Here is a 17,601-nt window from a genome sequence, read left to right as displayed (position 1 = left end):
TCGCATTAGAAAATGTTGATGGAAACAGCAAAATTTGGAAAAACTTTTTTACGCTCGCTTCAGGTGGCCTTTTTCGAAAAAGAGTTAATGCACAAAATGGGAGATGTAAACAGCTTTGCCGAATAAGTTGTGACGTAGCGAACATGTAACTCACATGTAGTGTTAATTTTGTCACCTATTTTTAATTTAGTCTTAGTCTTAGTCTTGTGCCAAATGTCCTTGTTAGTTTTAGGGCGTTTTCACACCTGTAGTTCGTTTGCTTTGGTCTGAATCAGTTGGTGAGTAGTAAACTTGGAGCGATTTGCCCTCAGTCGGTTTGGTTTGGTTTCGTTCCAAAATGCATCATTACAAATCAGGCAAGAACGTCCAGCCCTCTTATTGGTCGGATATTGTATGGTATATCGGGGGTGGGAGCAAGAAAGTAAATACAGGAAAAAGGTCCTGTGTTCTGGTCTAGTGGTCAAACCAGCTCATTTCATTAAAATTATCAGACATTGTTTCGCAAGAGACGTGACTACGTCTGCTCTGGTCACTGAGACTTCGCTCTGCTCTGCCGACATCTGTCTCCAATTTTAGCGGCAGCTGGTTTGACCACGGAGATACGAGTGACGGACAGCAAGCTTGACTGCAGTCTATTTCTGTGATAGAACCACTGCAAGCTGCTACAGTTTGCTGCCCTTCTGCATCGCAGATTGCTAAACACACCTGACTACAGGAGACATTAGCTCAGACTTGCGGAGTACATATAGTTGGTGCGGTTCGAGTACAGATCACGTTCTCATCACAAACGAACTGCTCCAGAGTTCGAATGAAAGCGTACCGAGACCACCTCTTCAAGCAGGTCTCGGTACGCTTGTTTGGTCCGCTTTTGATGCGCAAGAGTTCGATTGCCGTGTTCTCACCTGCCCAAACGAACCACACCAGCGGGGCAAATGAACGAAACGAATTCAACCGAACTAAAGGCTGTCGGTGTGAAAACGCCCTTAGTCATATTTAGTCATTCACATATCTTTTTTTGTTAGTCAAGTTTTAGTCGACTAAAAGTCTCATCATTTTAGTCTAGTTTTAGTCAACAAGAGAACTCAAGGTATCTAAGTCAAGTTTTAGTCAAAACATTTTAGTCTCTTTTTAAATAAATTATTTCTGAGATTATTTCTGATAACCATTTCAGTCAAATAGTGTTTCTCACACATCTCAAATATTGGTTAAATTTCATAATTACCTGACAAAATACACTTGTTGAATGATTTTTGTTGAATGCAACTTTGTTAAACGCGTCTGGTTTTATATTTTAAATTTTTTTTAATTTCCTTTATGCAAATACAATCGTGCACGTGTATGTTAGATAAAAGATGAAAATGAAGAGAGATTTTATCTTAGTTTTTATTTTATGCAAAACATTTTAGTCTCGTCTTTTTTTGTCAACAATAATGCATGTTAGTTTAGTCTTAGTCAGCGTTTTTGGACATTGGTGCAGCCTCGTCATCGTCTCGTCTTAGTCATGGACTGACACAGACACAGCGGTGAACGGTTGTCTTGCTGACACCAAATGTCTCTGCCACAACCCTGTATTCTGCACAGGTGGCCAACGTGTACAATGCTACCTCTTAGCTTCTAAACTCTTTGATTTAGCAAGCCAGTTTGCAATCTACAACTATGCCTAATGTCAACTTGTGATGAAACTACGCTTTGCGTTATTCGCTCTAAACAGTTAATGGAAACGCTTCTAATTCGGATTTTCTATTTTTTTTCTTTTTTGCAACATTTTAAAAGTTCCGCATATTCCGAATGCGCTGTATACATGTCCAAAGAATGCCTCTAAAACCCGAATAATACTGGAATATCCCACATGTCTTATATTCGGACAAAGGCCTTATTCGGAATATCCAAATATAATAAATATAATCCGGAATATGCTGTTTACATGACCTGTATCAAATTTGGAATATTGTCATATCGTACTGAATGTGTGTATGTTTTTACTTACCACACTGATGATGCTGTCAACAGTGCTGCAGATGAGAGAGAAGATCAACACCAACTGTTACAAATTCAAGATCAAAGACGGCTCTTTCATCACGCTGAGGAGCCGATGGTTTAGCTTCATGAACCCCTGGACCAAGGAGGTGGAGTACATCGTCTCCACCAACACTGTTGTGTCGTAAGTAGACAAGAACACTAGGGTTGGGCATCGTTTGGATTTCGATTCCGGTTCTTATCGATTCTCGATTCCGATTCTTTGAGGGGTGGAATTGAAACGGGTCACATGCTTATTTCACAAATAAGAGGAAAGTTTTTTTGATTCAATAGTGGGTTGCAGTTTTACCGGGCTTTTTCAATGTAAAATAAAGCCAGACTAGAGCGCCGCTTACTGTGCTCCAAGGCTGCAACACAACAAGCGCCTGGCCGCTACGGAAACCAAAACTTGTGCCTGTTAAATTTGGAACCCATGATCAGATTTGAACCCAAATCCTCCAAACGATTCCAATAAAGAAACGATTCCACTGGAATCGTAATTTTTGAAACGATTCCAAGTAGGAATCGGTTCTCGATGCCCAACCCTATAGAACACTCACACCTCATACAACTGATGAAGTACATACTTGGCTGTGAAATATCAGAACATTTCATGTGTGTTAATCTCTCCAGGTGTCCTATGATGGAAGGATCGGATTATCCTCAATCCGCTGCTTCACCACAGAGTATGGACAGCGTTCTCACCTCAGAGGGTAAAATACTAATTTAAACAAATGCACAGCGCTCCTTTACACCTGGCTGATTTATAATTTTTTTTTAAACCCACAGCCACTGTCAATAATCCCCCACTGAGAATCATTCATCTTTCACAATGAATAAAATCTCTTTTTCCTGATTGCTGTTGATTGGTAGGTGGAGGAAGGCGGGCACTGCAGACGGTCCCTGGCATCCCCGGTGGCACAAGAGCAGGAGCTGGCAAAATTGGACGCATGATTGCAGAGGAAGTGATGGAGATCCAGAGGTGGGAGATGAAATCAGTGTATTTCAATCTCAAAACCAATAAAGCTCACAAAGTCTGTTGGTCCTTGACTGGAAAATCCCTGTGGTCTAGGTTTTAATGTAGATGAAGGTGATAGAGGCGACACACAGATGTGTAATATGGCACGATTTATCACACATCAGAAGCTGCTGTACATGCTTGACAAATGGGAAACTCGTATGACATAAAATTTGCAGGATTCAAGCTTTTTATAGAACATTTCACATTTAATGTATTGAATAATATTGGATCATTTAAAAAACATTTGACGTGGCCGGGTTGGCTCAGTGGGTAGAGCAGGCGCACATATACTGAGAGGTTTATGCCTCGACGCAGAGGTCCAGGGTTCGAATCCGACCTGTGACAATTTCCTGCATGTCTTCCCCCTCTCTCTCCCCTTTCTCACCTAGCTGTCCTGTCAAATTAAAGGCAGAAAAGCCCAAGAAAATAATCTTTAAAAAACATTTGACGATAAAATGAAGAAGTACCAGAAGTTCTTCACTGTGTAAAATAGGACAGTGTGTGTACACTGCTGGCTCCCCGCTTAGTTCTGAGTCCTCCAGACTAACGCAGACTCAGATGGCTGCTGTAGTGCTAAAATTATACCAGTTGTCTCCATTGATATGTATTATCTACTTATTGCCATAGCAACGCTAACACATTCCAATAAAAGTGGTAAAAATTGCTGCATGTAGGTCACATTTGTGCCTGTTATCCAAGTGAAAAACCATGACTCATTGCCGTTTTTTTGCAATTGAGGTTGATGGTAAGGAAATAAAATCTATGAAATGCAAAGTGTATTTCAGAGTCATTGCAACCATCTGTGTCTCTATCAGGATTCGAGGCTCCTCCCCCTCCAGCTGTGGCTCCAGCCCTCTGAACATCACCAGCACCCCTCCACCTGACACATGCTCCCCAGGGGGCAAGAAGGTAACACACAGCAGAGATAGACACACAGAAATCTTTTGGAAATTTGCTTATTTGCTTTCTTGCCAAGAGTTACATGAGACGATCGATACCAGTCTAATGTTTGTACAATAAATATGACACTACAGCCAGCAGCTGGTTAGCTAAGCTTAGCATAAAGAATGGAAACAAGTGGAAACAGCTAGCCTGGCTCTGTCAAAAGGGCAACAAAATCCATCTACCAGCACATCTAAAAGATCACTAATTAACATTTCATAACTTGTTTGTTGCCAGACAACCAGCGGAAACTCCAGGAAGTCACTGAAGAAGTGAATAAGTTTAAAAATAATATATTTGACATTTAAAAAACTAATGCTGGTCTATCGATTTGAAAGTTGCTGATCCAAAGTATCAAGATCTGGGTCAATCCGGGCATTTTTAATGGATTGTATCGGCTAAAATAAAGCTGATCAAAATCTGATACTTTCTTACTGTTTGATCCACCTCAGCCAACCAGTTTTTTAGCGTTGATCTTCTTTACGACAGCAGGACTCTATGCAATGTTGCCATTTTACTGACTTACTCTGTAGAAATCAGTGACTTTTAAGACCCCTTTCGTGACTTTTTTCCAAAATGGTGTATGTACATGTACTCTACATGTCAAACGGCAACCTTCGGTGGTGAAACATGAAGCCAATGCGCAAGTGCTAAAAACTGCCGTTCATTTAGTGGCCACTTGAGGCTGGCTTCAAAAGGGTGTTGATCCCCATGTTAAAATGCCCAACTTTACAGCAAAAAAAAAGTTGGCTGCTGTCACAAGAGGCGAGCATAGAATGAAGGCTTCATTTAGCCTGTCTCAGCTCCATCCATGCTCCACGTATTTGCCCATTTTTTGATTAACCGACCTCAGGCACTGCCAAGATGGCAACGGGTGGAATTACCAGAAGGCGAATTTGGCTTTGCTAGGATGGCGAAGGCACGTCCAGCCTCTTATTGGCTTACCTATTCTTACCCTAACCAATCTCACTCATTATGCCTAAATCTAACCAATCCAACCAACGAAGGCAACAAGTACTAGCCAATCAGAGGCAGAATTGGGGAAGGTCATGCCTTCTCCATCCTAGGAAACGCAAACTCCATTTTGGCTCCTCAGAAATCTATGGGTGACATCACAGAGACTATGTATTTCATACAGTCTTTGGTACATGTATGTACCAGTCAAAAGTTTGGACACAAGTGTGTTAAAACTTTGGCTGGTACTGTTTATATGTATATTATATACAGTCTATTCAGAAAGTATTGAGACCTTCACTTTTACACCTTTTATGTTCCAGCCTTAAGCTAAAATCATTTTTCCCTCATCAATAGCCCATAATGACAAAACAGGATTTTATAAATGTTCGCAAATTTATAAATTTCTTCTGCTGCTTTTGACATGTCAATATGTCTATGGGGATCAATAACATCTTAATATCATTAAAAGTATATGCTACCTGATAATTATTAAACAAAACAACAAAATGACTGTGTTGAGTGTTAAAGCAGCCATATTATGCTCATTTTCAGGTTCATAATTGTATTTTAAGGTTATACCAGAATAGGTTTACATGGTTTAATTTTCAAAAAACACCATATTTTTGTTGTACTGCAGTGCTCTCTCTCACTGCTGCAGATCCTCTTTTCAGGTCTCTGTTTTAGCTACAGAGTGAGACCTCTTTTCTTCTTCTTCTTCTTCTGTACTATCTTTGATTGCACTGCACATGTGCAGTAGCTCAGATGTAGATCATGTCAGCTAGCTAGCTCCATAGACAGTAAAAGAAAGGCTGTTTCTACAACTTCGGTCAGTTACAAGGCAGGATTAGCTGGGAGACTTCTAAATGAGGGCGCACATGTAAGTAGTTCTTTTGTAGATTATGGTGAACTTGTGTGTGTTGTAGCAGTGCTTTGCTATTGAGAACGAGGTAGCATGCTAGCGTTAGCATGCTAATGCTAACGCTATGAGCTAATGGTTGCGGTTAGCCTGCTCGTTTCGGCTTGTGACGTCACAAGCCGTGCTGATTTTGAACAGCTCACCCAGAGACTGAAGGCAGGACACATTCAGAAACCGTATCTCACTCTAAACAGCATGGATGGATTTTTTTCAAAGTTTGTATGTGTGTGGAAGCACCAGAGACACAACATAACACCCCAAATCCCAGAAAAAGTGATTTTTTCATAATATGGGCACTTTAAGGAAACATTGATGCATCTACAGTACATTCACACTGACCTGGGGATAGAAACCACCACTGCACTTTGCCACACAGATGGGATGCTCTTCTTGGTCCAGGCAACTCTCATGAGGATCCATAGGAGTTTCAGCCCTCTTGGACAGTTGTTATACAACTTGTACGGTGCTGATGCTGATATTGCCCGCATGATCACCTGCCGGAGCTCACTGAGGGTCTCGTTCCTTGAAGGGTCGCTGTACTGAGTGTGCATGTGTTCCTCTAGCTCTTCTTTAGAGGCTTCCAGTGTTCCATTGGCTTTTCCTTTTAGGAGCCCACGTGCGTAGCGGAATGGATTCTTGGAGAAGTTTGCAGTCTCCTTCTCTTTCCTTTTCTTTCATCACCAGATGCGCTCTGCCTTTCTTAGGTTGACAAGCCTTACTCTGATCTCATCCCAGAGGACTTTCAGACCCTCTTTTTTGGACGTGTCTGCTCTCCTCCAGCGCTGCCTATTTGATGGTTACCTCGCCATACCTGCCTCTGCATCCTTACAAAAGAGTTTCCCCAAACAGGTTTAGCTTGGTGTTGCGTCCCTATCATATCTAGGGTTGGAGGACGGTAACAATTAAATAAAACCAACCGGGGAAGAAAACCAAGGAAAGGCAGAAACGCTTCAAGGTTAACTAGGATTATTTATTAACAAACTAAACAAAACTGCTAAAAATAAATCTCCTAACAGAAGACGACTATTTAGCACAAAACTTAAACTAAATAGAGCAAGGTTATAAACACACAAATAAACTCAATTTGCACACAGCAGAGAGTGGCTCGAGCCTGGCACACGCAGGCACACCACTCTCTCTGGCTCACACTGGTTTCTACTGAAGCCCATCCCGTCACTGGCTCAGCACAGGTACTTAACTCTTCCCCCTCGTTATTGCTGAACAGCACCAGTTGCAGGGGCGACGCAAGCACACACACCTGGAAAGAGTGGCAAACAAAAGGAAACCACACAAAACAAAACACAACACGTAACAATTGGCTTCAACTGGGCCACACAAGGTTCTCTGGATTAGATCTCTCGGGTGTTAATCAAGGTTTGTCCTCTCCTCCGCTGCATTGGATTTTGGCCATTTGATCCTGTTCTTTTGACCTGGAATCTTTAGGCTTCTGACTCTTTAGCATGACTCCATTCTTTGGTTGCTTAGGGGTGCTACTGGGTTCGCACCTTAGGGGTGAACGGCATCCTTTTCTTCCTCCTCTCTTCCAGCTCTGCCTCCGCAACATTGGGCCCAATCAGCACTGTGGTTTTTGACATGGCCTTGGATCCCACTTGTCTGACCTGCCCATTCCGAATCAGTGCAAGACTGCTTGGGGCTCACACCGCCGCACTTCATCCTTCCCATATGGATGCAAAGTCCTATAAGTGTTGTTGTTTTCGACCATCCGCACCTCTGAAGAATCTTTGTCCTGTTTGTCGTTATCCTTGCATTCATTACTGTTTAGTCCAACCTGGCCTCCTCCGACAGCTCCCTGGATGCCTTGTGCAATCTGGCTCCCCGAAACCCCAAGTCCATCTTATTCGACCCTGTGACAGTGCGGTCTTGCAACCTGACAGGACGTGCTGGAGGGAGGGTTGTTCTGTACTGAGCCACTGTGTCCATGGGGATCAATAAAGTCTTATATCATTAAAAGTATACGCTACCTGATAATTATTAAACAAAACAACAAAATGACTGTGTTGTGTGTTGTTAAGGAAACGTTGATGCATCTACAGTACATTCACACTGATTTGTCCTTTCCATGTGCCTTAGTGTCTGTTCTGTGGACAAACACAAAGATATTTGAGGACAGAATGGAAACCTTTTCAGCTCAGGTTGAAAGTGATCTGTGTTCACAGTAAACTGATATGTGCGTGTATGTGTCTATAGATTCAGAATGGAGTGACACCCGAGCAGCCGAGCACAGGGATTATTCCTGGCCCTGATTCTGTAGGCTACCCCTACTCCAACCAGTCCATCATGAGTGAGTTGGACATATACACGTACACTGAACATTTTCTTACGGAGTTTTTTTATTTTTTATCTTGATGTTTTCTCCTTTCCAAACATAATTTTTTGCAATGACTCTACCTCTGTTCAGGTGACAACTCCCACCTAAGTATAGACATCATGGACGAGCCTGGTTCCAGCAGCCCCAGCAACGACGAGGCGGCCATGGCGGTCATCATGTCCCTGCTGGAGGCGGACGCTGGCCTGGGCGGCCCCGTCGACTTCAGCGACCTGCCCTGGCCTTTGTGAGGAAGCTAAAAGGGAAGAAGGAAAGGGGGAGAGGGAGATTCCCTCTTTAGCACCAGAGCCACTGATGAAAGAGTTCAGTCAGGTTGAATTCTGTCTGTCATGTTTCCTGCCCTCTGTACACAACTACACTGCAAAAAAACAATCCACCTTAGCACATTTTAATATCTACAGATACTGAAGATTTGTATTACACACAAGACTGTAGGCAGACCCTGGATTTCATGGATTCCCTCCTCCAAATGATGTGTTAAGATGATCCAGTTTGCAGTGTTAGTTGTCTCTGCCACGGTTAGAGACCATTACTCTAACAACAGTCCAGAAAATGGCATCTCAAGTTACGGGATTGCGGTGCTAACGTGTCTACTGATGGACTGAACTCTGTCTAACAGTGGCTCTGGGCTCTGTCATTGCCAGGTCAACAGCCAACGCCGAACCAACACAGAACTCCTGAGACATTCATAGATGGTGGTTGAAGTTTGATGTGGGGTGGAGTGGTGTTGGGTGCGGAGTGCTTGATTTCTGCCTCCTGCTGCAGCCCTCTCAACATCTCTAACTGTACGTCCATCTCTAACTGTACGTCCGAGTCTCCTCGAAGGATGTCGGTGCCGTACAAACACGGCTGTGGTTGCACTCCCCCCAAAAATGGCTTTTTTAGCCAGCTGATCTCCAGCATGGGGAATGAACACACAACAGTTATCCTCTGGTCATTTGCTCAGAAGATTCGTAGAGGTCCTTTATTCCCAAGCCACAGAATTCCACAAGCAGATGTATTTCAGTTCATTTAAATAATGACAAAATCCTTTTTGAAAAAGCCACCTAGCTGCTGTTTCCTTAACTAACGTAAACATTATCTTGTTTTTCTATAAGCTACTCATCCTCACTAAATTATATTTTCTGTATTTTTCCTGTAAGTTAAATTTTAAAGCTATCAAAAATAATACTCCCAAAGCTCTTGCTGTCATATGACTTGCTTAGTAGAGGTCTTCACAAGTAAAAAATGATGGACTCCATTGGAATTGAACCAGTGCAACACCTAACATGATGTGCATAAATTGATTTTTATGCAACGCGAGGACACTCAGACCTGATCCAAAATGTGATTCAATCCAAACACAACAAAATAGAGACCAGTTAATATAGTTAAAAGATGAAGTAAGAAAGAACTTGAACTTCCATGTTTCTAGACCCATATAGCCTGTGAATCCGAGTCCCTATCTGACGGACTGTCCTGGCCACATGAGCGGCAGGAAAATAATTAACTAACTTAGTAAGTATTTTTTTTATATCGGACCATATGGCTCAAATTTTGAAAATACATAGTGTCATATTGGACCGTTTTCCCTTTACTCAGATGAATGTATTCATTGTTTAACAACCATTGCTTTTATAATGGTTGTGTGTGTGATGACGTTTCTTTGGGCCATTGTGCATCGCCTGACCTGCGATTCCGACCGTGGCCACCTCACCTCACAGCCCAGCACTGATCCTGGGCGGTTGAGCTGCGTCCCAATCCCATACTACATACTAATTGTAAGCAGGTTTTCATTATGTAGTGTGTTCACAGTGGAAAGGCTATTAAATAAAGTATATTCAAAACAGTCAGCATGCATATTAAAATCCCTGGATTTTTGAGTGTGCTTTTGATGTGCACTTTTCTCCAAGAAGTCAGTGCTCAAAGGAAATGGAGGAGCTGTTCAGAGCTAAAAAAAAAAAAATCCAAAGTAATTCTTGATGATGAAACAGCTTCAGAAAGACTTAAAGACAAGAAGACAGAAAACAAAAATATAATCTGAAGTTGCATTCATATTGACATTAAAAGTCCTAATAATTTCTTATATAATAAAAAACAAAAGCAGTTTAAAATAACTATAAAAAAAAAATAGTACAGAGTATATATACTGTACATGGTACATGGAATTGGGACACAGCTTTGGCGTCAGGCCTGTCCAGGGTGTACCCTGTCTCACACGTAGTGCATGCTGGGATAGGCACCCTCCAAAGGATAACAGGGTGTAGATGATGGATGGACTGTACAGTTTATAATCTGGTTGCCTCAAAAACAACATTTTAATGATGATTATCAGCAATATATTAATATGTCACATGCATATGTGTGCATGTGATCAAATCTAAAAGCAAGTCGGCTCAGATCCACTTAGGCAATACAACGGGTGCCTACACAACACAATATAATTTGGACCCAGTTCAGTTAATAGAAACTGTCTGGAACTGTGAAGACCTCTAGTGCTTTGTTCTCTAGTGTTCTCTTGCACATTTTAGCTGCAAAATCTCTGAAAGTCCTTAAGGAGTGTTGATAGCAGGCAGTCAGCAGAAGAATGAACAACTGTAGAGAAGCTCTGACTACTGTTTCAACAAAGAATCAGACTTTAATGGAGAAAAAGAGGTTAATTGAATCTGGTGGGAGCAGTGGCTTAGTGTGCAGGTGTGTGTTCATGGCTGTAACGGCACGCTTGATGTCTCAGAAGAGCTATTCAGCTGCAAACCAAGAAAATTTAAATGCTCCTCCGTGAGAAAAAATGTTCTTCACTGCCATTTTACTAAGGTCTGCTCCTCACAGACAGCTTTCTACAGGTAAACACATGTTGGCAGGCTAATTAGCATCGCCCGGCTAACAGAGAAACCTGTGTTCTGGGTGACAGGCTACCCATCTACACCAATACCCATATGAAGCACTTAATAATGCAGTCAGACTTTTCAGTCACTAAACTCTATTCCCTCATCAGGAGGGCTAACTCTGGATCAGTATTCTGGTACGGCACAGACCTCAAGAAAGTTTTTTTTTTTTTTGACTTAATCTGAATATTTTAAAAATGAATCTAAAATGTCCGCCATCAGTACCTTGGCTGAAGTGTAGCCCTCAAAAAATGAAAACACGTATAGCCACTTTCAAACTTGTTTTGCCGGTGTTGGGAGAAGTTAAAAAACACCTCTGAGTTAAATTCTGCTGACAGATTTACTGTATTTTGAAAAAAAAAAAATCTGTTTAGCACTTAATACACAGATGTACTGTGGCTACATTTAACTGTCAATGAAAACTACCTTGTTAGCAGAGAGGGCTATAATGTAGATGAGGCGGGTATAGAAACCAATACATGTCATAGAGATGGAGGCGACAGTAATCCTGTAGAGTAGGTCTTTGTAACGGGGATAGAGCTAATCATGTCCTGTGTCAGTTAACAAGGTCAGAAGGGACAGCCAGGGTGGAATTCTTCATTTCAGTGTCCGTTTTTCCTCTATGATAATGAATATCCTCAACACAACCTTTACATCTCGCCAGCTCTCTGCTGCTCCCAGACATATATTAATACATGCAATGCAAACATTTTCTTTCCGTATTAGATTTAAATCTCTGGCTTAATATCAGTCAATATCAATTTGTGGCTGAACATTTGGCACTCCTTCAAAATGAGATTCTCTCCATTCGGGAATGCAAATTGGTGCAAGTCAAAGAGCTGCAGCAGTTCCTGTGTTGCCCATCTGTGTAAATCCTTCAGTCAGTGTACACAGTTTGCCTGAAAAACTACTGTTGACATTGAACTACCTGGTGAGCTCAGCCCCATGTCCTCTTCCAATCAGGCAGCAGCTGGCGAGGTCCCATCTGTATCTGTTCTAGTGGTTTTCTGTTTCAATGTTTTTACGCTACACACTACAATAAAGTGTTCCCCTTGTTGATATACCCCTCCCCACCTGACAATAATTATCAAATCTTTAAATATTATCATGTTAAGAGTATACTTTATGCAAATATATGAGTATGATGAGTGTATTGTATGTATCCGCAGTGAAATATTTTTAAAATAAAATTATTTGTTTCTGTCATTATGGACTTGGTATCTGTCAGTACATTGTGCTACTATATTTTTTCCTCTCCATTTTGTTTCTTGTTTGTCCGTCATATACAAATCTGCTCCACATATTTTTTCAGTGGGTAAAAGTATTCTCTGTGTGTTCATTCATGGTTTACATGTGATCTGTTCTCTCCCAATCAGTGCAGCCCATTGGTATTTATAAATTATGTTGCCATCCAATGTGAAAGGTCTGCATACACAGAGAAAGGCTGAAGGAAATGTTGGCATTGCTTTCACAAGCCTCTTTATTAAACAGGCAGCTGTGAATAGGTCAGTGAACACCCCTCATGCTATAGAAAAAAAACCACAGAGCTACTTAGTTCAGAATGCCAGAAACCCTGTAAGCTTATTTGTGGTTTGATTTTTGTGACCCAAAAAGTTATTTAAAGCATGAGCTTACACTTTGAACTCGTGCATTAAATAATTATAGTAACTATGGAAGCAGTGTATGCATATTTCATCTACAATCTTTATTCCTGAGTCAGGTCATTCTCAGCTATTGGACGTTTCTTGATCAGTTGCCAAACCCTCAGTAAACATCCCATGCTAGGTTAAAAGTTTAAACTCAAAAGGTTGCTTACTTTGGTTCTGCATCTTAGCAAGACCTACTTGAGAACAACTACTGAGTTTTATGTCTTTTTAAATGCTACTGCATAAACATATTCTGGTTAAATTGGATTGACAATGAAAATGTGGTAGAAGGCTAAAGTTCAGGACTCCCTGTTGCTTGTGTGTACAGTATATTCCTACATCTGGTTACAGTATTGTTCCACAAAGGAGCTCCCAAAACCCTCAGAATGTCTTCTGTCAAAATATGATGACAGCAGTGATGTGGGTAATACTGCACCAGCAGGGATGCAGAAAATCTCTGATGTGATTTAAAGCTCATTCCACTCTGATCAGCCTCTAGGCTACACTGTGTAGGCATGCACCATCTATCAGACATTTAATAATCACCTATAACTGCTTAAACATACAAAGTATCATTTTCTGCCGCAAGGGGTCTCGCAACTGAAAACATGGAAGTAAACACGGACATTTGATGACGTCGTGAAGTTTGGGAATTTTTTGTCTTCATTGTTAACCACCATTGCCGATTTAAATGCATCTGTTTACAGATGAGTTAATGTATTAAAGTTGTATTTACGTTACGTAATTCCAATGAAATAGCTGCAGTTTTGTTCCGACGCGGCCAGACGCTGGTGCCTGGGGTCTGATATGGTCTGTGTTCCTTATTGCCGTTAGCATCGTTAACTGCGGTCAAACAAGTCAACACTCAGATCTCCGTAGTCAAATCAGCCAAAGCTAAAATTCTAGTGCACTCGTAATGACATTGACACCCCTGTGCCATGGCCTGCACTCTGTAGCCCTCCTCCTCCATTCTGGTGATCTCGGAGACAAGCAGATCCTTCTTCTCCTTGTTTGCTCTAGACCATATGCTGAGTGGGTCACAACATCCGAGGCATGCCCTCCCTGTCTGGACCCTGCTCACCATCTCCTGGTTTTGCAGTCTGCTCACCACCTTCTGCACATCTACTCAGCCCTCCATTTCCTTTCTGTTGCCATTCGGACATGGCTATCTCTCACTGCCTTGTCGGAGGAGTCCCTTAACTCCATTACCAGTCTCGACTTCTCCTGCATGTATCAGAGGGTGATACAATTCAGGGGTATGCAGTGAGTTCCAACCAGTATAGGCCTGCTGCAGAGAAGCACTGTGGGAGCCCTATTGCAGATGAAGAAGTTGGCCTTAGCATCCATCCTGCTTATGGCTGAAGCAACTTCACTTGAGTCTATCTTTGCCAGGCCTTCTGACAGCTGCTGAAGGATAATTTTCCCCATCCCCTTGTCTGAGAGGCTAGCTGTGTATCACCTTTCCAGGTTCAGATGGGCTGATCTGTGATGAGAGGGATGTTTTCCACTCCAATGCTAAAGGTGGCCTTTTCGTTTCGCTCCCTTTTCTTGACGGATGGCCTCAAACTTTGCCATAAACAGGATAAGGGAGATGGCGCATCCCATAACGATCGGTAATTTTAACTGCTGCCAGCAAAAGGTGAAGTTCTGGTGATAATGGTGAAGCACATCTACATGTCCTGGAAGTAGGTCATTACCATGGCCTCCCTTTGGGATAGAAACCACCACTGCCCTTTGTCACACATATGGGATGCTCTTCTTGGTCCAGGCAACTCTCATGAGGATCTATAGGAGCTTCAATACTCTTGGACAGTTGTTATACAACTTGTACGGTATTCTAATGCTGATGCTGATATTGCTCGCGTGATCACCTGCCGGACCTCAGTGAGTTTGGGTGTTGATGCATCAAACAGGGCTAATGGTTCTGGAGGCTTCGGTATGTAGCCTGGTGGGCCTAGGGGCTTGTTCCTTAAGGGTCGCTGTACTGAGTGTGTGTTCCTCTAGCTCTTCTTTAGAGGCTTCCAGTGTTCCACTGGCCTTTCCTTTTAGGAGCACACGTGCGTAGCGGAATGGATTCTTGAAGAAGTTTGCAGTCTCCTTCTCTTTCCTTTTCTTTCATCGCCAGATGCGCTCTGCCCTCCTTAGGTTGGCAAGTCTTACTCTGCCAGCGCTTTCAGTGGATGATCAGGTTTTTCTTGACATAATGGACAGAGGAGAATATCAAAACGAAGCAAACAGCTGGGTGGCGCCATTACCATTCTGCTCCACCAGGCAGTGCCTTCCAAGTAACAAAGAGCAAGCAATGAAGCATCTTTATTCTCTCAATTCAATTCAATTCAATTTTATTTATAGTATCAAATCATAACCTTAACAAGAGTTATCTCAAGACCCTTTACAGAGTAGGTCAAGACCACACTCTATAATTTACAGAGACCCAACATTTCCAGTAATTCCCCCAAGAGCAAGCATTTAGTGCGACAGTGGCAAGGAAAAACTTCCTTTTAGGAAGAAACCTTGGACAGACCCAGGCTCTTGGTAGGCGGTGTCTGACGGTGCCGGTTGGGGGTGTGATGAACAGTGGCAATAATAGTCTCAATAAAGATAATGGAACTATCACTACAAATAGTAGTTGTAGTATTTCATGGCGTAGCAGGGCACTGCAGGGCATAGCAGGAAGTAGCAGGGCATAGCAGGACATAGCAGGGCACCGCAGAGTGTAGCAGGGTGCAGCAGGGCATAGCAGTAAGTAGCAGGGCATAGCAGGGCATAGCAGGACATAGCAGGGCACCGCAGAGTGTAGCAGGGTGCAGCAGGGCATAGCATGGCGTGGAGCAGGACCATGGCGACAGCTGCAACCATGATTTAGGTGCCACCCTAATCCAAGGAAAACTGCTGAAAAAGAAAAAAAAAAAAAGATAAGAACTCCGGGGAATAAGCTCCCCAGAGCTAAGTTAGTAACAAGCATGGCAGGCAGTCTAAAACTATAACAGCATAATTAAGAGCTGGTGCAAGGCAAACCCAAGCCAGTTCTATAAGGGTTGGTAGATGAATCTGTAAAACACTGGACAGAAAACATGACATGAGGAAGCAGTACACTGTCTTCATGCAGAAATTGTTGGAAAACGAGCATTCAGAGCCTGCTCCTCCACTGAAGAAACATAAAGAACACTGTCATTTGGCGTATATCACCCTCAGAAACCTGACCAGCTAAGAGTGGTATTTGATTCAAGTGCTGAATATGAAGGAGTGTCCTTAAACAAAGTGCTGCTTAGTGGCCCTGATTTGAACAACAGCCTTTTGGGGGTCCTTCGACATTTCAGAAAATAATCTATTGCATTCACAACTGATATACAGCAAATGTTTAATTGTTTTGTTGTACACAAAGACCACAAAGACTACCTCAGGTTCCTTTGGTATGAAGACAACGATCTCAGCAAGAAGGTGAGGGACTACAGAATGAAAGTCCATGTGTTTGGAAATAGCCCCTCACTAGCCGTGGCTATTTATTGCATGAGGCGCGCTGCAGCAGAGGGTGAGAGAGAGCATGGCGCTGATGCCAAGCAGTTTGACGTAAGACATTTTCATGTTGATGATGGACTTGCATCTGCATCAACCCCTGAAGAAGCGATTGACATCCTAACAATATCACAGAATGCTAGCTGACTCCAACCTGAAATTGCACAAGATAACATCCAACAGCCACAAAGTTATGGAAGCTTTTCAAGCTGATGAGCGGGACAAGGATCTGAAGGATTTGGACCTTAGGTCAGATGATCTCCCCTTACAGTGCAGCTTGGGGGTCCTGTGGAACCTGGAAACAGACAGTTTCACATTCAAAGGGCCCTATGTTGCACCCAGCGCAATTGACTTTGTACACCGACGCATGTATCATTCCTATTTTGCACCCAACGCACAGCGGACTTTTCCCTCCACAGACTCACGTCGGTAAATTAGGGAATGAACTTGCGCTCCTGTTCCGCAAAAAGAGGAGGCGTGTTCCGGCACAAACATTCCCTAGTGCTATTTTGCAGTTCCAGAAAACAATTCCGCCACAGACCAGGAAAAACCTAATCTAAACTCAGTGGTGCGTTATTCAGATGCTATTTTAATGACGCATGCTTAGCCATAATGTAGAGTGTGCACACCACGCATACACTTTGCTTCTCTCATCTCACGGACCCAGCAGTTCCCATTTTTGCAAACCATACATAAATACAAGGAAAAATATGACCTTGTTTTACACAACATTTCCATGAATCATGGATGTGTTGATGACATAAATAAGGAAATATTAGAGGACTTAAGGAGATGTGATGTTGAACTGCATGTGCCGATGCCACTTTACCCAAATGCCCCAGCAGCAGCACGGGAGAGGAGAGACAGAAGAGCTGCATCGTCTATAGTGAGGTAATCTCGGTCTAATGTTAGACTACATTGCAAAAATATCACCATGCAATCATAACCTCGTGATTCAGTGAGAGAGAGCCCAAAACATCGGAAAGTATGTTTTTGTGACCTTTCTTTATTTACATTTACAAAACAAAAATCAATAGCAAACGTCAGTCTCCTCGGCTGTGAACCGCTCCTGGCGTGTGCCCATGGATGTATTAAGAGCGTGCGCCTAGCAAATCCGCCATTATAATGGCAATCCACCATGGAACAAGCGTGCCTGCTTTTAAAGGGAACGTGAGATAATGCTATGATTGGTTTATTGCACGGTACGCCCAAACCACACCTATGAGTAATGTAGCTACTTCAGACCAACCCATTTTAGATTTGCGTCGGGCGCAAGAGTCATTTATATAATAGCAACAGCGCCCAAGATCCGCCTACAAAGCTGCTTGCGTTTAGCGTTTGATACTTGTGTTTCAGATCGTTAAAATAGGGCCCAA

At 42.5% G+C, this 17,601-nt stretch overlaps 1 protein-coding gene and 2 long non-coding RNA genes across 5 annotated transcripts in view; 2 read left to right on the top strand and 1 right to left on the bottom strand.

The window, feature by feature from the left end:
• arntl1a (aryl hydrocarbon receptor nuclear translocator-like 1a) overlaps positions 1-8,857 on the top strand; it is a 41,869-nt gene extending 33,012 nt beyond the window's left edge. For all 3 annotated transcript variants that reach the window (XM_031297862.2, XM_031297863.2, XM_031297865.2), the window contains 6 exons: positions 2,011-2,161; positions 2,650-2,729; positions 2,890-2,998; positions 3,853-3,946; positions 8,061-8,154; positions 8,272-8,857. In XM_031297862.2, coding sequence (XP_031153722.1) covers positions 2,011-2,161; positions 2,650-2,729; positions 2,890-2,998; positions 3,853-3,946; positions 8,061-8,154; positions 8,272-8,429 — 686 coding nt within the window. In that variant the 3' untranslated portion in view covers positions 8,430-8,857. The remainder of the gene's footprint in view (positions 1-2,010; positions 2,162-2,649; positions 2,730-2,889; positions 2,999-3,852; positions 3,947-8,060; positions 8,155-8,271) is intronic.
• LOC118495463 lies at positions 67-16,874 on the bottom strand. Its single transcript, XR_004897899.1, has 3 exons — positions 16,864-16,874; positions 6,874-6,875; positions 67-149 (listed from the first exon to the last, which is right to left on the bottom strand). It is a non-coding gene; the product is annotated as an uncharacterized LOC118495463 (long non-coding RNA).
• LOC118495462 lies at positions 9,752-12,269 on the top strand. The gene is made up of 2 exons (XR_004897898.1): positions 9,752-11,931; positions 12,005-12,269. It is a non-coding gene; the product is annotated as an uncharacterized LOC118495462 (long non-coding RNA).
• Positions 16,875-17,601: the final 727 nt, after the last annotated feature.

The sequence above is a fragment of the Sander lucioperca genome, chromosome 7 (genome assembly GCF_008315115.2).
Source record: "Sander lucioperca isolate FBNREF2018 chromosome 7, SLUC_FBN_1.2, whole genome shotgun sequence".
Lineage (NCBI taxonomy): Eukaryota > Metazoa > Chordata > Actinopteri > Perciformes > Percidae > Sander > Sander lucioperca.
Note: the sequence above shows the minus strand (reverse complement) of the source record. Positions and strands in the feature narration are given on the sequence as shown.